General features: G+C 33.1%; 3 protein-coding genes across 4 annotated transcripts; 2 read left to right on the forward strand and 1 right to left on the reverse strand.

The window, feature by feature from the left end:
* Positions 1 to 2,890: 2,890 nt before the first annotated feature.
* Positions 2,891 to 5,413, forward strand: LOC110647524 (uncharacterized). Of its 2 annotated transcripts, XM_021801411.2 has the most exons (3): positions 2,927 to 3,049; positions 3,185 to 3,283; positions 3,724 to 5,413. In XM_021801411.2, the coding sequence occupies exon 3, from the start codon at positions 3,726 to 3,728 to the stop codon at positions 5,253 to 5,255; it is 1,530 nt and encodes a 509-aa protein (XP_021657103.2). In that variant the 5' UTR covers positions 2,927 to 3,049; positions 3,185 to 3,283; positions 3,724 to 3,725; the 3' UTR covers positions 5,256 to 5,413. The 2 variants fall into 2 exon arrangements, with proteins under 2 accessions (XP_021657102.2, XP_021657103.2); XM_021801410.2 differs by lacking the exon at positions 3,185 to 3,283 and having other exon boundaries at positions 2,891 to 3,049.
* A 1,982-nt stretch (positions 5,414 to 7,395) lies between these two features.
* Positions 7,396 to 14,808, forward strand: LOC110647526 (importin subunit beta-3). Its single transcript, XM_021801413.2, has 10 exons — positions 7,396 to 8,689; positions 8,903 to 9,106; positions 10,242 to 10,352; positions 10,740 to 10,825; positions 10,927 to 10,993; positions 11,131 to 11,197; positions 11,288 to 11,424; positions 13,801 to 13,892; positions 14,064 to 14,130; positions 14,348 to 14,808. Exons 1-10 carry the CDS (start codon positions 7,442 to 7,444, stop codon positions 14,516 to 14,518), a joined length of 2,250 nt encoding a protein of 749 aa, XP_021657105.2. The 5' UTR covers positions 7,396 to 7,441; the 3' UTR covers positions 14,519 to 14,808.
* Positions 14,809 to 15,589: 781 nt separating this feature from the next.
* On the reverse strand, positions 15,590 to 19,171 carry LOC110647527 (protein GAMETE EXPRESSED 1). The gene is made up of 7 exons (XM_021801415.2): positions 18,838 to 19,171; positions 17,502 to 18,007; positions 16,824 to 17,411; positions 16,614 to 16,740; positions 16,340 to 16,526; positions 16,081 to 16,228; positions 15,590 to 15,997 (listed from the first exon to the last, which is right to left on the reverse strand). The coding sequence occupies exons 2-7, from the start codon at positions 17,981 to 17,983 to the stop codon at positions 15,745 to 15,747; spliced, it is 1,785 nt and encodes a 594-aa protein (XP_021657107.2). The 5' UTR covers positions 17,984 to 18,007; positions 18,838 to 19,171; the 3' UTR covers positions 15,590 to 15,744.
* Positions 19,172 to 20,918: the final 1,747 nt, after the last annotated feature.

Below are 20,918 nucleotides of genomic sequence, written 5' to 3' on the forward strand. Positions count from 1 at the left end.
TAAATAAAAAAATAAAAATATAGAAAAAAAAGGAAAGCAAGAGAAAAGTAGCATATGAGCGAGAAAGCAAGCTTAAAAAAAAGTGCTTTTTCTTTTCTTTTCTTTATCTTTTTCTTTCTTCTCTCCCTTAGTCGTCTCAAATCTCAAAGCTTACTCTTTTTTCTCACTTTTCCCATCTTCTTCGCTGACAAGAAAAACAAAAGTGAGACAAAAGAAGCTATCATGAGGCTATGATGACTATATGATAATGTGCATCTGCAATTGTGCATCCCATGCATGTCTTATAGTAGAGAATAAAGAAGAAAAGAATTGGTGGGTTCTTTGTTTTTCTTTCTTTACAGTTTTCTCTCATCCTATGCAGTCAAAATGGTGAGAGAAATATAAAAGAAACTTGTGCGTTTATGTGTTTCTGTGTGTGTATGGTGACTGACCTTTCACATCATGCCCTTGCTAAGGGTCCTGAGGAGAGAGAGGGTTGGCTGACATTGTCCTTCACGAAAGTCACTGAACCTGTTGTCTGCTCGGCATTTAAAGCGGGGGGCTCTGTACTGCTTGTTATGTTATGTATATTTCTACTCCCATTGCCTTCCCTCTTGCATGTTACTGTTATGTTATCTCTCTCTCCCTCTCTTTGTGGACCCATTTCTCTCGCTCTTTCAAATTTTTTCTATCATACATCAAATTAAGTTTCATGTATGGTCTTTTTCACCTCCCATACCCACATTTTCATGCCTCTCCTATAGGATACCACACCATGCATACACATTATATTACTTTCCCTTCATTTTTATTACCCTACGTCTCTAGGCTCTAGTTTTTTTTAATTATCAGCTAATTAATCTAATTGCTCTGCAAATTTCAGCATGCATAACCAGGTTATTTATCCATTACTTAATTAATCCAACATTATTTATATTGGGATACACATTTCGTGATATAATTAGCTAGTATGATCAATGGATATCAATATGTAGAGGTATGCTTCCAGTTCCGATTAGAAATTTATCTAGGAATTGGAATAAAATTAAATTTTTGGTATGATTTTGGTTAAATTCTTTTGTGTTTTAATTTTAATTTTTTTATTGATACTTCAATTTCAGATTTCAATTCCCAAAAAATTTTATGTAATCGCTATCATAAAGAGTTGTACCTGAATTACATTTAAATTTTAAAGTTGGTTATTAATATATTATATAATATATTTTTAGCTATTTTTTAATTTTATACTCTTTAACTATAATGTGCATAGATAATAAATAATTAAGCATTCTATATAATATATTAGTATATTTATAATTAAGAAGTATAAGGAGATGTGATGTGTGTGTATATATATATATATATACTTTCCATATTTAAATATATCAATTTATATTGAAAGTATGTAATGTGTCTAAAAGAATCATTTAAAATATATGCATAAAATTTGCTTTTTGATTGTGTATGAGTTTTATATGATTTTTATTGAAGGAATAGAACTGAATTAAATTAATAAAATATATTTAATTTAATTCTAACCGATTCGAGTTAATTAGAATCTAAGATTCCAAAAATTATGCACATACTTATCAATAAGTTTTGATTCAATAATACTATAAAATCATGTTAAGCTTGAAGCGTAAGCTTCAATCAGAATTCATTCAACCAAAAATTAATATGAGTAATTTGTGGGATATGTAAAAGCTCCTCGTTATTTAGGGAGAAAAAAAATAGGGCTTGTGATACAACTATGCACTTGTTAGTAAATTTTAGTGTGGAGGCCCAAACAGTCGAAGCTAGTATGTTGAGATAAAAAATGTGTTGTCTTGGACAAGGAGCCCTTCTTTTATAGAAGTGTAATAATTTAGAAATTCAAACCTTGCTCCCCTTAACCCATCGTGGCAAAAGGACCCTAGCTAGGTCCATAGTCTGGTCAGTCATATGGACCACAATCAGACCAACCCAACCCAACCCAATTGACCCTTTCTCCCTCCCCTTTCTTTTTCTATTATGTTATTGTTAATATTATATTATTGATTGATTTTTATCCCAATCGCTCTTTCACCCTTTTAAACGAGGGAATAGAGAACAAAAGTACACTGCAAAAGATCAACCATTAAACCTCTTAATTATTATCCTCTAGAGAATCAAATCAATCGAATAAGATTTAAGGAGATTAACTGATAACTCCCTTTAATCCAAAATTACTTTTAACCTCAAGTCACACACACCTAAAGATTTCCAATTTCACAATAATTAATTCTTTACAAAGTTGTTTAATTTAGCTATAATGTGACTCACTTATTAAAATATATGAATCTCACATATTCGCATTTTGAATATATAATCAACCTAGTCTAAGTAAGAATTTTCCTATTTATTTAAAGTTTTCAAGTAACTATTTTTAAAAAAATAAAATAACATTATTTCATTTTAAATGTGTTATTATTGTATCTATTATATAGTTTATTATAAAGTTAAATTATCACATCATCTTTAAATATAAAACATTTATTTACTATTTTGTTTAGAATTTAAATATAAATACATTTAAATACTATATTATTTTGTAATTATATTTTCTTTAATTTTTTTAATTTTTATTTATTAATTTTAATAATATAATATAATAAATTATATATATATATATATATATATATATATATATATATATATATATATATATATATATATATATATATGTTATTAGTCCAACAGTTAACAAAGATTCACCAAACGCTGTGAATATATTAGCGACAATTAACTAATAACTATCAAAAACAGCCATCAGTTTCTCTTCAATGGTTTTAATATGGATATTCTAATGATAGTTTTGGTTGGGCCTTGCTTGGTTGCCTGAAACCAAAAGGCCCAAAATAATTTGACCTAGCAAACTCCACATTCCATTTGAGACTGCGATCCAAACAAGTCGGTGCATTGGGAGGGTATTTATTTATATCTGTTTCCAAAGCCACAAATTTTTTCAGAGCCGACTGTGAGGGTTCCTAATTTTCCCTCATTTTCTCCCTGCCCAAATTTCCTCTGCTGTTTGGATCTTCATATCAATCAGGTAAATATTTATATCCTATTGCCGCTTGCTTTATTTTCCATTTGTTCCCCTAGAAAAGTTTGGTTAATTGATTTATTTGTAGCCGTCTCTGGCCGTTTATGTTTGCATCTCTTCCATGCTTATCTTTTTTAATAGCACTAAAAGGCTATTTGCTGCAAAGAAGATGAGTTTTCGGCAAGCTATTTTAAACTTTATTTGGACAAACATCTTGAAGACGATAAGATAAGAATTAAGGTTGTGATTTTTTTTGGGTCTGAGTTGGAATTTTGAAATATTATAGTTGCAGCAATTATTGATGACTTGGTTGCTGCAAAATACTTCTTGCTTTAGGTTGGATGATTATTAAATAGGCTAAACACTATGGTAATTATAGCAATTTGCTTCACTAAATATGTATTGGATTTGAAAATATTTTGCAGCTGGAATTGTGCCCTTCACTCTTCTTATCTCAGAACTTGTTGTCTTGGAAATGCTACATAAGTAATTGTTACTTGCATAATTTCAAGAAGAAAGACCCCAATACGTTCAGTTAGCTATGTGCTTTGCTTTTTGTTTGGTACTAATGGGTTAGGTTGCTTGTTTTCTTTCTTTTCTCCTTAAGTGCATCATATTGCTTTGTGTTCTGTCCAAAAATATTTATTATTATCGTTATTATTCTGTCTTATTTTCACCAGCCATGGCTGAAGAAGCAGGCATGTTTGTAATTCGCCAAACCATTGGAAGTGTTTTATGTTGTAAATGTGGCGTACCAATGCAACCAAATGCTGCAAATATGTGTGTTAAGTGTTTGCGTTCAGAAGTAGACATCACTGAAGGTTTGCAGAAGCATGTAATCATTAGACATTGCCCTGAATGTGATAGCTACTTGCAACCACCAAGCACTTGGATTAAGGCCCAATTAGAATCCAAGGGGCTGTTGACTTACTGTATAAAAAGACTGAATTTGAAAGAAGTTAGGATGGTACATGCAGAATTTGTTTGGACTGAACCACACTCCAAGAGGATCAAGGTCAGGCTGAGGGTTCAAAAAGAGGTTCTTAATGGAGCAATACTTGAACAAGCATATGTTGTTGAATACGTTCAGCAAGAATCCATGTGTGAATCTTGCTCAAGGATTCAGGCCAACCCTGATCAGTGGGTTGCTTCTGTCCAAGTCCGGCAGCATGTTCCTCACAGACGAACTTTCTTTTATTTGGAACAGCTAATTTTGAAGCATGATGCTGCAGTCCGCGCAATTAAGATCAAGCAGATGGAACAAGGTATTGATTTTTTCTTTGCAAATCGAAGTCATGGGGTGAAATTTGTTGAATTTGTGGGTAAAGTTGCTCCAGTGAGGAGTCGCCATGACAAGCAACTTGTCTCTCATGATCCTAAGAGCAACAACTATAATTACAAATATACTTTCTCTGTTGAAATCTCCCCAATTTGCCGTGAAGACTTGATCTGCCTGCCTCCAAAAGTTGCAGTAAGTTTGGGGAATCTTGGTCCCCTTGTAATCTGCACAAGAGTGACAAACAGCATTGCTCTACTGGATCCTTTTAGTCTTAGACAATGCTACTTGGATGCTGATCAGTATTGGAGGGCATCCTTTAAGTCTTTACTCACTAGCCGGCAACTTGTGGAGTATATCGTATTGGATGTTGAAATTATTTCTCCTGAAGTTAATATTGGTGGCTCAAGGTATGCTTTAGCAGAGGTCCAAGTTGCCCGTCTGTCAGACTTTGGGAAGAATGATACTATTTTCTTTATAAAAACACATTTGGGCCATATTTTGAAACCTGGTGATCAGGCCCTTGGTTATGACCTATATGGCGCTAACAGCAATGATATTGAGCTGGACAAGTATAAAGGGCTGGTCCTCCCTGAAGCAATTTTGATGAAGAAGAGCTATGAGGAGAAACGCCAGAGAAAACGTGGGAAGCCTCGCACCTGGAAGCTCAAGTCACTGAACATGGAAGTTGATGACTCAAGAGGTAGACACGACCAGGAAAAGGCGAACGTGGAATATGAAGAGTTCTTGAGGGATCTGGAAGAGAACCCAGAGTTGAGGTTCAATATATCATTGTATCGTAATAAAGAATATCAGCCTTCAGAGATGGCATCCGTGACTGATGGGGATGATTTACCTTCTGTTCCATTGGAAGAGTTGCTTGCTGATCTTGATATAAGCGATATGGAAGATGGGGATGATGACATGAGGGAATGAGTGTTGGTTATTTTAATTTTTGCTTGAAATGATCCTTAATTGAGTGGCTTTGTGTTATTTTCTATGCTTTTCTTTTAAGCTTTACATCAAAAGTTCTCTCAACAAATGATGCTTGCAGAACGATTTGTTTCATTTTATTGTTATGTCGCTTATGATCAGATCCAGCCCAAGAATATAGCTGAAAGCTAGTTTGACTAATGACTAACCTCAACCACTATTCAACTACGAACAATTCTAACCTTAAATCCCAGTTCAACAAATACTTTGACACGATCAATGTCTCCTCTTTGAACTCCCTCATTATTGTTTTAATGATTTTAGGTGTTTAATAAATTAAAAAAATAATTTAATATTTAATAAATTAATCATAAAAAAGTTAAATGTTCTAGTATGTATATAACCAAAATAAAATTATTTCCATGCCATTATAAGAAATTTTTTTATCTATTTGTATTTTCATTATATAAAACAAATTGTTTCTTTTTCATTTAAAAAAGATCACTTCATCCCTAAAAACAGAGCAGAAACAGCAAGGTTACACCTTTTTGATCAAATAATATTATAAATTACTAAATTAGTAATTACATTATATTTTCTTTTTTTATAAAACTGAAAGAATTACTAATAATTACTGTACCGTATCCTTTTATGAACAATAAATGATATAATAGTTTTTTTTAAGTAGTGTTTAGTGTTTTAATTAGTTTTATACTGTTTGGTGATTTATAATAGTATTTAAAAATTGAAATAATGGTTCATAAAAAGTTATAGTTTTTAGAGGTTAAGAAAATATTTTTACTAGATATTACTATTTTGGGAGTAAGGGAGGATAAGGAGGATTTCAATAAAAAAAATTTAATGTTTGAAATAGGGTAAATTAATGGAAATATAAGAATAGATAATATATATTTTTTATATTTGAAAAGAAATAAAAAATGATAAATAATTATTAAAAATATAAAAATATTCTTTCCTATTAGATAAAAATTATTCTTTAGAATGGATTATTTAGAAAAAAAAATAATAAGCATAATAATTCCAGCAAACTATTGAAAGATAAATTATTTAACAATTGAAATTAAATAGAAAGATAAAACTAACATTGTTTTTGTAAGAATTTGAAATTCATGAGAGAGAGCGGATAGATCAGTATGACTACTTGAGAGAGAAAACATTTGTTTATAATGGTAAACTAAGTTTATTTTTAATATGTATAATTAAATTTTTAATAAAAAATTAAGGACACAATAGAAAAATAAAAAATAAAGTAATTTTCAACTTTCACCTCCTCCTACTTGCATCCTAATTTGAAGTGTAAGAAATATTAAGATTTGAGAAACGAGGAAAGGTAAGCGTTACCTTTACTTAGTTTTATCCTTCGCTAGCTCACCTCTTCCCAAAGGGAGATATAATAGTTACTTATCTTTTCTTGCCTTTATTTATCATTCCCTCACCCCATTCAAACAGAGCGTTAATATCTAATATAACAATTTTTTTTACTGAATACTTATTTTTTAATAGCTATATAAATTGTTGTTACTAACAATTAATATCTAATAGTTAATAGTTAATAAATTAGCTGTTAGCTATTAAAATAGTTAACGACTATTAAAAAAAACTAATATTATTAAATAGAATCAAAACCTTGCATCTTCGTTTGATTTTTTTAATTGTCATACTCTCATCCTTTAATGCTAATGTTAAAAATATATTCACCATTTTAATTTTCGTAACTTTTTTACTTTCTCATTTTACTTTTTAAATTTCAAACTAATGAGAATTTTTTAAAAAATTTAGAGGGAAATTTAAAAATTTAATTTCCATTATTTCTTTATATTTAAGCTCCAAAAATCTTAATCTAATAAAATATATTGTTTTTAATAATAAAATATTATTTTTAAAATTTTAAATATTAAAAATTAATATTATTTTTAATTAAAATGAAATTTAAAAATGAAAAGAATTTGAAAAATGTAGCGGGTAAAAATGATTTAATAATAAGTATTATTATTTTTAATATTTTAATTAAAAAATAATATTTTATTATAAAAAATATTTTGTTAAGATTTGTTTATTCAAACTTAATTTTAGATTTATGCTTATTTGAATTTTTTTTTTTTTCCGCCATACAAATCTCTGTTCCTTTTCTTTTTTCAAGAGATTCTGTGAGATCACACAAAATCCAGATGGAGTCTTCCCAATTCTCAGAGCAATTGCAAATCCAAGCATGTGAGATTTTGAGCTCCAATGATGTCAAACCAATGGAAAACCTCTTCTCTTTTCTGTTTTCTCCTCAAGAACGACGAAGAACCCATGCCTATAATCTCCTCCGCTGTTCTAAAGATCACTTCCTATGTCTTCTTTTTTTAAAGCTTTTATACCTTCTTAGGTTTTCCTCTAAAATTGACACCCGTGCAAATTCCGTGCTTGTCCTCAGTTGTGTTAAAGTTCAAAACGTGTGGCCCAAGTTACTTCCTCAAGTTCAAGTCAATCTGAAAATCCAATTTCTTGATTGCCTTCGAAGGGAGGATTTTATGCCCGTTTTAAGGATTCTCTGTGGGGTTGTATCTGATATAGCTGGTGAAGTTTATAAAGGTCAAGACCAATGGCAAGAGCTTCTTGATTTTTTAGGAAGGTCTCTTGCATTGGAGAATGACAAGTTTCAAGAAACTGCTTTGTTGGTGTTTGCTTATATTCCTTGTCATTGTAGGAGGTCGATTTGTAAAGCTTTATTACCTCGAATTGGGCTTTTGCATGGGGGACTTTTTCGTGCATTGGCTTCAAAAAATGTTGATGTAAAGATTGCTGCTTTTGGAGCTGTCATTAGTTTATTGCCTTTGTTCTCAGGGTCTTTAGGGCGTGATTGGTTCAATGACTTGTTGCGGGAAATGATAATGGGAATCTTTGATCTACTGAAAGCTGAAAAAGAGGAGTATGCTCAAAAGGGTCTAAAGGAGTTAATTTACTTGGTGATGGAAGCGCCTCAAATCTTGAGGCCCCACCTGAATAATTTAGTTTCATACATGCTTCAGATTACTGAGAGTAGAATTCATAAGGATGAAACGAAACATTGTGCAGTTCAGTTCTTGATGACCATGATAGAGGCCAAAGATTTGGCACCCGCAATGCGGATGCTGCCCTTTGAATGTATGGTTGGGTTGTTCATTCTTCCAATGAGAATGCTACTTGGTATCCAAGATGATGTTGCGTGGTATGAGATGGGAAATATAGAGGGTGATAATGTAGGGAAAACTGACACCTATAACTATGGAATCAAGTGCTTGAACCAGATGTCAATAGTTTTAGGTGGAAAGAACATAGTGCCCATTGCTTTTAAATTTTTACCCGTGTATATGGATGCACTAGAATGGCAGGGACGTCATGCTGGGATAACTATGCTTGGTGTGATTTCTAAGGAGTGCTCAGATGAAATGGTAACAATATTTTTCCCTTTATGCAGTTGTAAAGCTTGATTTGGCGTTAGCTTTGGTTAGTTCAATCTAGAGTCACATCTTCCTTTACAGTTGATACGATTACATCACCAGAGCTCCCTTGCTAACTCAGTTGATTTTATATTGGTCATGAACTGATTGAAGGAACTTTTTTCAGCTTGTTTTTGTGTATCTTATTCTTTTATGCTGCTGCAGATAATGTTGGAAGATTATTTGCAGCAAGCTGTGACCATAATTTTGACATCGTTCCAAGATTCTCACCCCAGAGTTTGTTGGGCAGCTTTTCATTTTATGCAACTGCCTACAGTTCTGGTTGGCGCAATTCAAATTCTTCATCATCCAAGGATTGTGCCTGCACTTGTTGCTACACTTGACAAAAAACAAAATCCTAGACTGGAGGTATGCAAATTTTGAAACTATTTATTATGTGCAATGTCATCAAAAAAGAGGGTAGGGAGGGAGAGTTGTACACTTGATTATATAATCTGATGAGTTTGTATGAATTTGTGTGTGTGATACAATTAGTTGAAGAGAATGGCAGACTATGTTGTCTGTGCATCCATGAAGGGTCAGTGGATACTTTTCAATCTAAGATGGATTGATTTCTTAAGGAGGTTAGGTTGGTTTTGATGGTGGTTCTTGTTTGCTATCAAACCAAATTTGAAATGCTCTTACTTAGGTTTAAAATTTTCACTTTCTTAGGAGTTATATTGGTGATACAGGATTTTGTAGGAAAACAACAATTTTCTTTTTGGTGGCTATAAAGTATAAATTATATCCGATACATGTTATGATTTTTCTATTTTTCTTTTGTAATTCAGAGCAAAATTATGCTTCTTTGTTCTGTTTTTTTTCTTATAGTTGTTATTCTTTGATTCTGGATAGAAAGGCCGAGTTCATAAATACTATTAGGTCCATTATGAGGTAACAGGAAAATGAAATTGGGGATGACCCTGGCAGCTATTTCATGCAGGTGCTTATGCTATAATTGCATTCTTCTTTCTTTGTGGTTGACTGAACTAAGAAGCTGTAATCGAATATTTCCCAGAGTGACAAGTAGAGATTATATATGTAATAATATTTTTTGATGTTAGAACATGGAATTTAGATGGCCACATCAATAAAATTTAAACAATGAACTAATTAAATTCTAAAATATATGTTGTATCAAAAACTGAAACATGAACTCATGAAGGCTTGGCAGTTAAAATTGAGAAGTCTTGAATAAACAAACATCACAATTTTGAATTCAAGGGCCGATTAATGTTTTATTTTTGATTCAAGGGAAGGTGGTTGCTAACATTCATCTGCTTCTTATTTTATTTATTACTTGTTGAATAGCTGCTCAATCTTATATAGTTTTCATTCTGATTATTATTACCTCTGAATTTCATTTATGATTTGTTTATCCCTATCAAATATTATTGCAGTTAATGGTTCTGGATGATTAAGTCTTTTAAGTCTTTTCATCAAAATAGATGTCTCTTTATTTATTCAACTTTCATTAGGTTTTTCTTTTGCATTTGTGTTACAGGAAGAAGTTGCCTCAGCACTGTTCTTCTTTGTGAAGTGCATGTCTCAAGGTTGCTTAATTATGTGTATGGATTTGGATATTGTATTAAGAAAATTGCTTGCACTGCTACTGGTAAAGTCTCAAATTTTCATTCCCACCTTAAAGAACACATTTACCTCTGCAAAATTATGCATAAGAATAAAAAAAATGTCACTATTCTTGCTACGATAAATCTGTTGCATGATGCATAAACTCATTGCACATATTCAAAATTATTCACCATTCCAACTAATCTATTTTTGTATGAGTGGATTCTCCAATTTATTTAGAAGAGCCAAAATACAACACTTTGAACCTTCATTTGGTTAATTAATGCTCAAATAGGTTTAGGTTTACGCTGGTAACTGAATGAAATCTTGTCATATTTGCATAGGTTTTTCCTTTATCTTCTGGGATGAGTTTTACCTTATAATTTATAGAGGGTTTCTGGCCTCCCATCCTTTTGTGTTTTCCATGCAGGGTAATAACGGAACTGACAGATGCAGATCAATTGCATTGTGCACTTTCAACACTATAGTAAAACAAAGTTCCGAAGCATGTGTCAAGTAAGATCTCAATTACTGTTATCCTCTCTCTCCAACAAATGTAATTAGTGTTATGAATGAGTCCCTCCTCTACAAGCATTACAACCTCATTTTCTTGGTAGGCACTGTGCTATGTATCTTCCAGTCTTATTGGAAACCTGCACTGACCAGAATTCAGAGCTCCGAAAGGTCTAATCTTGCATCAGCCTTTGTTTGCACTGTTGCATAATTCTCTTATGCCCAAATTTTACTCTTTTTATATTATGTGGTTAGACTTTTTCCCCCCTTTTGTGGTTTTATTTAACTCACATCCGTAATTCTTTTAGGAAGCTACATTCGGAATCCGGATTTGTGCAGAGTTTGGTGGATCTCAGTTCAAACCTTTTATTAAAAGTATCTTTTGTTTTTCTGCTTTTGCATCTCTGGTTCCTTCCCTGTTGGCTCAGATAGTTTGAATATACTAACATATATTTTCCATTGCAGGTGCCCTTTCAAAACTAAATGTTGTAATGGCATATCCTAATCGATCATGTATAGAGGACTTAAAGGCATCTGATATTGCAGTTTCAGCTATTGGAAAAATATGTGAGTTTCATCGTGACATCATAAATGCAACTAAGGTAGTGTTTTTGACAGTTCCAACCATTGTCGCCAAAATTTGATGATGTTGACAATTGAGAATGTTGTTGATTTTTCTATTTGCTGCTTTTTTTTTTTGTGCCACTTTAAGTTTGGTTATCTTGATTGATTTCTTGTTATAGCTTGTTTGCTTCACCCTTTAGATGCAAGTGCGCATACAATTTCCCTCTTAATTTAGCTTTGTGCCTTTCTCGCCTTTGCTTTGATTTGAGTTGGATGGTGGCAGACTGGCAGTGGTAGAAGCATGGTGGAAAGGGCAGAGGGATTTGAGGTGCTTGAATATTGAGTCTGAGGTTTGATTCCTCCAGACTACAATAACATGTAACTGTGGATGATTGCAGAGTCAGATTTCAGTAAAAGGTGAGCTGAGAAGGGGGTGGGGGCGGGCTGGGGCAGGGGGGGGGGGGGTGTGTGGGGGTTGACATTCTTATAACAGGATAGTACTCTATGGTAGCAACAATAAAATATTACCTCACTATTAGCCTGGAGTATTAAGCATTCTTAATATGCCCTACTGCAAAAGCCAATAGTGTAGGTAGCCAATCTGTTTAAGGTTGTGTATGGATAAGCATGTATCTGAAATGAGAGCTTTCATATTTGAATTCTTTGGTTGGACAGCTTGAAAATGGAAATTAGATTCATGCTACTAGAAAGGTGTCATTCAGATACAACAACAACAACTAAACCTTAATTCCAAACTAGTTGGGGCTGGCTATATGGATCTTTTTTGGATGAAGTATGCTTTTCTTCTTATCCATCCAAAATCTAAATATTGATGTATACAGTTTCATCTAAAAACTCAAAAGATAGGTGTCATTTCAAATAAACTTTTAAAATTTGGATGAAATGTATTTTCCTTCTCATCCATCCTAAGTCGAGATGCTGATGTATGCAGTCTAAACTAAAACTCAAAAATTCAAATCCTTACGTTTGGAATTTCCTATTCAAACATACTTAAATTCACACTAAATTTCTAAGATAGCTGGGTAAAGGGTGCCAAGTGGGATTCTGATTTGTGGTCTAGGAGATACATCTGTTTACTATTCTCACTTGAGGATCTTGTCAAGCCACTCAACACTTTTTGAACCCGGAATTTTGGTCAGGAAGAATATTTTTGAAGATTTGACCCAGACCTGTAAGGCAGAGGACCTCAGAATCCATACCAGAAAAGTTATGTGAATACTTGTGTTGCTGGGAAAATAATGCAGCCCCTCACATTTAATTGGAAAAAGTAATACAAAGGGGAAACCTGTAGATAGATAAAAGAAAGGGGCACATTTCATATTCACTCATGTATTCAGCATTGTATTCTATCCAAACTCCCAATATCACAAAAACTTGGTGTCAACTCCAACTCGAAAATAATGCCATTCTGGAAGTTATTATTGAAAATTCCCACTACACATTGCAAGGGACAGAATTTCAAAGTTCTCTACGAGCTTTTCTTGCCCAGTCCTTCATTTCTCATTCAGCGTACACACACACACATATATATATATATATATATATATATAGAGAGAGAGAGAGAGAGAGAGAGAGAGAGAGAGAGAGAGAGAGAGAGAGAGAGAGAGGTTTATTTGATCCTAAGGATTGAAAATACGATTCTAGTATTTTGAATAATGGGGGCTAATGTTTAATGCTGGTAACTTATCAGAAACTGTCAAGGTGTCACAATTGTCACATCTTTCTCTGCCTCTGATGATAGATTGATAAAATTATGTGAAGAGATATGACGAGAAATTCATGGGCTCCAGCATAGCAACGGGGAGCCAGGAGTTCAAACATTGGCACAATTATGTGCTGCCCTACTGTAAGTAACTGGATAGTTACACATTGTATTAAAATTTAAGTTCAAATTTTAACCTTTTTAGATGACGAGTTTCAGTCTGTTATACGGGACCTGATTGAAGAATAACTTATCTCTAACAATTATTCAACAAATTTTAGGATTCTGATGGTGCCATGCATACTCCAAGTAATGAATCTATTTATATAATTGCAGCTCTGAAAGCAAAGTCATGTAACCAGCCTTATAAAGGAAAATAAAGCAGAGGCTGCAATTTAATTTATAATGTCAGATTTATTAGTGCTCTAAGAGATTAGCTTTTCAGATGATGCAATGCAATGGATGTTGCAGTTTTGGTATCACTGTCTGTTTACCCTAGTCAAGTGATTCTTGACTATTTTATTTGCCTCACCTCATTGCTGATCAATCATTTGCCATTCTTTCAACTCTGACCGAATCTCATGCACTAGGTCTACTAAATACATTATGTTATACATGCTGTATCTTCTCATTGATATTCTGCTCGGCAATATCAAGCAATCAGTTTGTTGATCAGGTTAATCTTTGACAGCTTGTTCCCACCTGGTTAAGCTTCTTGCCTATCAAAGAGGATTTAACTGAGGCCAAATCTGTGCATGAACAGCTTTGTTCGATGGTTGAAAGGTAACTAATTTTTCTTCTTTCAGTATGGTTAATGTGTCTCTGTGTGTCTGTTATTTATATAAACCAGCTAATTTTCATTTTTTGTCCACCATGAAATGCTTAGTTATTCCAACCTTCATGGATTTCTACTTGTGTTTGAAATTAGTGGCATACTTTCATTTAATTTTTCAGGTTAGACAGAGAACTTTTCGGGCCCAGTTGCGAACACCTTTATAAAATTGTTGTTGCTTTTCTTGAGGTAAATTCAATACTTTCTTTTTCCTCATATTGCATTACTTTTCAGAAACAAAATTTAAAAAATTTAGCCGTTTGCTAATATGAAGTGAGAGCAATACATACAAGAATTTATTAAAATATTCTTATTTTTGCCTTATGATTTAAAGAGGAGTTTTTTTTTTTTAATTATTATTTATATTAGCTCTCTGTTTGTTTGCTCTTTCCTTTTACCCTTATAGGTTATTAGTCAGGGAAGCAATTTGGCCACAGCACACACTGCGAGACGAATGATAGATTTGCTAAAGCAAATATGGAGAATATTCCCACAAACTGTGTTGAACCCAATCTTGTTCTCATTGAACGCCAAGCAGCAAGAAGTGCTAGCAAATGTTGTTGGCTTTTTTATCTAATAACCTAATCATCAAAATTTTCTTGCAGAGTAATTCCCATATACCAACACAGGAAAGTCTCTTTTACTCTATTACTAGAATCTTGATACAGGCTACAAAGAAGGTTTTTTCTTGTGAAGTTTCAGAACAGCAATGTACTACATGTGCAGTCTGGAGAGAAGCAATTGTAGAAAACAATGAGAAAAATATAGACTTTATAGGATCTTATTGATGTAGAAATAGTGACATGAATATTAACTAGGAAAATTTCTGAAATTTAATTGAGAGTTTATATTTTCTGTTGAAGTCAATAGGATGCCTAAAACTTCGCTATTTTTCGAACCCAACTTTTTATTAAATTTAATTGAGAGCATAAATTCTAACAAAATGAAATTCAGCAGAACGGAGGGTAAAATTGAGCAGAGAGCAAGAGAAGAATGCCTTCTTCTGATTTTCCATCTACTGATATGCAATTCGCATACCTCGGCTTCCACCTTCGTCATGAGTTAAGTATCTGCATGCACATCCCTCATTTTTCTGCTCAATTTGCTGCTGCCGCTTATCCATTTGACATTTAGTGGCATTTTGAAAAGTGGGGGGTGGGGGTGGGGTTGTTCAGGGGCGCAGCGAGTCTTTTGGGGATTTGATTGATTCAAAAGTTGATCCTCAGATGATGAAGTCTAGTGAAAAGCCCGATCAGTGATGGATGATGCTGATCTGTGGATATATTGAACTTGTTTGATGAAATGCTTCGGAAAAAATCTTGTTAATCGGAATTCATTTGATTGCGGATCCCGTAAAGCAATAACAATTTTGGGCGCAGCATGTAGGCATTTTGAAAAGCTAACAACTACTTTTGCAATCATACACACAACTGCTAGAATACCAATTAGGATTAAAAAATAAACATCTTTCTTGGGTCAAGATTATCTCAAAAGTAAGAGGAAGGATGATATTGTGGAAAACACAAATCGTTTCCGCCATTTTCAAAGATGCTCCCTGTTCTAAGATTACTGGCAAGACTACTGCAGCAATGCTGAGCATTTAAACCGTTTCTATTCTTTGTTATTTAAGTCAAAGTCAGTGCGAAAATAAATAAATCGACCCTCCCTTTTTATAAAACAGAAATCTATTTGTTCATAATTTTAGGGACCATACCCCAGACAATATTCTGTTACAAGCAAAATCAAATGAATGTTTACTGAATTAATACATCTGACAATAGATGTATCAGGATCAAGAAATTTTCAGCAACGGTTGCGTGAGCGGAGATTATATTTTCTTGTTATGGAAGTTGAAATTGAGTTCTCTCCAACTTCTTCAGGAATAATGTAGTCAGGGTCTTCCAACTTATCAACTTCGACTGGTAACTCAGTTTTAACCCATGAAGGCCAGTCGACATCACTGTCTGTTTCCCATGAATCCTCTTTATTTATTTGCATGTCATTAACCTTGTCAATTAATGTTCGTATCATCTGATGATTCAGAACTTCATAGTCCCTTCACAAATGAATAATTTCTTCATATATAGGATTTCTATATACATTTTAATAAACTCTGATATAGTTATTCATTTTACAAACCTGTATGTGTAAATGGCATGTAGAAACTGAATGGATGAGAGAAGCACATAGAGCGACCTGACCAAGTTAATTAGCCATGTTCGCTGTTCAATAGTATTTGTTGTCAATCGAAGAATCGCAACTTCTATCAAGAATGTAGCACAGAGACCTGGAAACCAAAAATAGTTTAGACCAATATATATATATATATATATATATATATATATATATATATATATTAACTAGAATTCTCAGGACCAAATTAAGATAGCAAGCTTACCGATGTATAGCCTGGCTCTTACAGTATATGTTTGTTTTGTGCTAGTGAACATGTAAATGATAAAGATTGACATGGTGTAGATGAAGAAAGCTTTAATTATTCGCGATTCAAGTAACATAGCATTATGCAGAGCAAACAGTTTATCCAGGGCTATGAACATGCTTGCTTGTTTTGATTCAAAAGCTTCCTGTAAAATGCAAAAGCCAGGTAATTTATTTCTTATCTCAGCAAAAACTATACTCAAAAGTGGCAAGGATTTAATGGAAAGACAAACCTGAGCTGTCAATATTGACTTTGAATTTTCAATCAAGTTGTCATGAACTTGTTGAAGCAGTTCTTGCCGCTGGAGAAGCTCTTCCTGCTGTTTACGGCCATATTCTGCTAATCTCTCAAGAGTGCTCCTGTAATTTGACAAAAACATTAAAAAGGTCCATTTAGTCATTCTAGTTTTGGCCTTATTTCATAGTTTTATTATATATTTTACCTGCTTTCTTCTAGTGCTTCTGATTGGAATTCAGTTAGGAGTTGAAGACCCTTGAGTGCAGAGGATTGCCCATCTAAAAGTTGATGTTGCTTGTCCAAGGATTTCCCTGCTTTATCCTCGATGTCATCAGCTGTACTCTGCAAATTTTGCATCCTTGAGGACATTGTTTCTCCAACTTTATCAATCTGCTTCTCTATTTCAGCAGCCTCATTCCTCATATTTTCCACTTGTTGGCCCAAATGGGTGTAAGCGTCATAAATGTTTGCCATCCCTTCCTTCAACCTGTCATTCATTCTTGCCTGTTCTTCTCGCAGTTGGGATTGAGAATCTGCTATTTCTCTAGATTGCCTATAAACAGCTTCTGAATGCTGAGATAAAACATCCATGTGATCCTTCACATCCTTCGATGTTTGAGCTACATTTTGAACACGAAAATCAATGGAGCTCAAGGTCTCATGAATTTGATTTGAGCTCTTTGATAGGGATTGTGTTCTCTCTTGTATGATATCTAGTTGGTCTGTGGTGTATTCTGCAGAATTTTTAAGATCATTCACTAGTCCCTCCATTTTATGCTTGAAGGAATGGGCCCTGACGAAAATCAGACATTATAAAAATTTCCTTTAGTTTGTGAGAAACAAAACAAAAGAATAAATGGTCATATTCAGTCAGATGCTTAACTGTAACTGATAGCAAATGGAGTTGGTTTCAAGTAAGAATTCAAGAAAAATCTGATGCTCGTGTTCATTTAACTTCTTGAGACAATTAACCATGGCAGATTTTGCGTCACAGTAAGGAAAAGGCGGTCTGCCGGAGTCCCTTTGGAAGCAATCACTAAGATGCCAAGCAAATCTTGACCGCTTCTCTTCGACGGCAAGAATCTGTGAGCAGCCGGCAAAGAGCTGTTGATAAGCATTTTGCCAACAAGAATTTGAGCCTGCCAGTTTATTTTTGGCACTTTCAACCAGCCTCACTCCCTTCTCATCTCTAAAGCCATCCATTGAAAATTCTGGAACAGAACCAGTGGAAAGATCTCTTCTTCTCTGAGAAGGGTTATCGGCTGAGCCATCAGTCTCTTTTGAAGAAGAGAACCAACCCCATGAATGGCACCTTACTGACATTGAAACAAGCAGAAAGAGAAGAAGAAGAAGATGACGGCCCATTTTCAGTTTCTCCTAAACCCAAGCCTGCATCCCCCAGTCTCCGAAACTTATTACCATATTTACAGAGGAAAGACAGAACTTGAAGTGCAAGAAAAGGAACCAGGTAGGAATTTAGTGCGAAGAGGATTCTTGTAAAGTGAAATTAATTAACGTTACTGTCAGAAATTCTTGTGCTCTTTCTTTATTTACAAGGGCAATGAATAAATTAATTAATTTAACTCTTCTGTTTGGAGTTAAAACAGACAGCCAAAGTTCACATTAAACCAAAAATATCACGATTATCTTTTTTTTACCCTTCAATTAAATTAATTAAAACCAGCAATAAAGGTGTATATCTGGCAAAAACCGTTTCAGAACATCCAAATACGAAGAACATCTCAAGAATTGTAATTAACTGCCTAATTTTGCTATATTTTTCCCAACTAAAGATTTTATGATTAAACAAAGAATAAATGTGTAAATTAATAATAATAATAATAATAATAATTCCCTACTTATAGATTTGCCTTTCAATGTAACAGCAGTCATTCCATATAGACGATTCTATATGGAATAACAAATCAATCAAATGTCTTTAGATGAAGTTACGACGAAACTCATAAGGCCTTCAATGTGGTTATCTTACGTTCCATGCAACAAGAAAACAATTCCTTTTCTTTTTGTGTTCAGTTTTATTTTATTTACTCTAAAATAGAGAAAATATATTAGGAAAAAAAAGGAAAAGTACTCTTAAGGATTTCAACCGGCATAGAATTGGTGCATGCTCTTGTGCAGAACATAAGAACTCAACAATGGTGCTTGTCTGCGAGAGAAGAAAAGAGAGAATAAAAAAAGGGAGGAAGAGAGAGACAGACCTGTGATTTGGAGTTTCTGAATTCAGACTTCCTGTGGATATTGTGGCCTGTAGTTACCATTACCTTTGTGTATATATATATGAATGTGGAGCACTGAACAGACATGACTCTTGGAAAACAGGGGAGGATCTTTTTCACATAAATCGCTTCACGTCAGATTCAAGTACCCCTTGAATTTGTTTTTTTTCAGCCGTTTCTTTCTTATAATATCTTGTTTTCCTGAGATTTTCATGGCCTTCAGTGTTTCTCACTTTTCTTGCCTTTCTTTGCCTTTATTGCAGGGATTTCTGCGCCTTCCTTCCCTACAGTGGCGGAGACAAGGGGCTAGGGGTGGCCTTCCCCCCACCCCCCAAAAACATTTTTAAAAATATTTTAATATATATAATAATATTTATTTTTTTATTAACTAATCTCTAAAAATTTATATTATAAATAAGTATAATAAATTTTTATTTTTTATTGATTGCCTCCAAATTTTCTATTAGAAAAATCTCTAATAATTTATAATTTATATATTATGATTTAAATTGAAGTGTTAAAATTACTTAATTATCATTAAATAACATAAAAATTCAATTAAAAATTAATTATTTAAATTTTTATTTTCATAAATTATAATTTAATTAGCAGTAGTTATTTGACAAAAATTAAATAGAAGTTAATTCAATAATTTCATATTACACAATTTAAAATCAAATGGAATTTTTCAATTTTTTTCTCTAATAATTTTCTATAAATATAATTTTTTTTATCTTCTTTTTATTCTGCTTTCTCTCCTTTATTTTATTCTAATTAAAAAAATATTTTATTTACACATAAGTAGATAAAATTAATGATGTCAACTCTCTTGTAAATTTTGGGTTGATCAATTTAAATATACACTTATTTTTATATGACATATTTACTTTATTGTTTTTCTAATATTTAATTTTTCATGTCTCTTTAGTTCTAATGATATTTTTTTGACTTTTGAATTTATAAATTTTATGTAAGAATTAATATAATACTTTAATATTGATTGAGTTTTATTTTTTAATAATATAATTTATATTAACAAGTTATATAATAATTAAAATTATAATTTTGTAATACTTATATTTATTATAGAGATTATATTATAATTTTTTGAATCAATAAATAATTCTTATAATTTGATATTTTATGTTATTTTTATGCATTATATATTTTATACACTCTATTATAATATATGTGTATACATGTTTGTGTTAGAAAATATTTTATTTACTTATTAAAATTTGGCTCCAATTAATTTTATTTTTCTCCTCCCTGCTTCCCCAAACCTAAACTTTATTTTGTTTCCCAATTGCCCTATAAAATCTCTGGTATACCCTTCTCTATCTTTGTCCTCTTCAAGCAGCAACAAGTATTTCCATGTCCGTAGAGCTTTATTGCTTTTTGTGGGAGAATGGTGTGATCTTCCAAGAGGCAATTCACTGCCCTGAATATATATATTTTTTATGGCTTTTGCTTTTTTATTTGTGTAACACCCCAAAATTTTAAATTTTATTATTTTATGAGCATTTTTGGTATTTTAATTTTATTTAAATTTTAAGAATTTTTTTGAGATTTTTCGGATTTTAAAAATCGGGTTCGATTTTCCGAAAATATAAACTTTGATGTTTTTAAAAATTAATTCAAAGACCACGTGGCAAAACTAAAAATATATTTCGAATCTACGTATTTTTCTGAGTTTTTTGAAAATTTTTCGGAATTTTTGGATCTCGTTTTCGGTCCTGAGGCAGAGTAAAAAAATTTAAAATTTTGTATTCCGCATCGAACCGGCCGAATCGAACCGGACCGGATCGGACCGGTCGAATCGGACCAGCTCCTTTTTCTTCTTCTCTTTTCTTCCGCGCGTCCCGACCTCCTCTCCTTCTCTCTCTCTTTTCTCTCTCCTCCCTCCTCCCCTTGCCGCGCTGCCACCTCCCCTGCCTTCCCACCTCGCCGGCGCGCCACCTCAGCCCTCCCCCACGGCCGGCCGCCGCCTGGAACGCCGGAAAACTGCCCCAGAAATAACGCGCAGCGCGTGCGTGACTCCTCGACTTCCCGGCTAAAATCCG

Source organism: Hevea brasiliensis, chromosome 9 (genome assembly GCF_030052815.1).
Source record: "Hevea brasiliensis isolate MT/VB/25A 57/8 chromosome 9, ASM3005281v1, whole genome shotgun sequence".
NCBI lineage: Eukaryota > Viridiplantae > Streptophyta > Magnoliopsida > Malpighiales > Euphorbiaceae > Hevea > Hevea brasiliensis.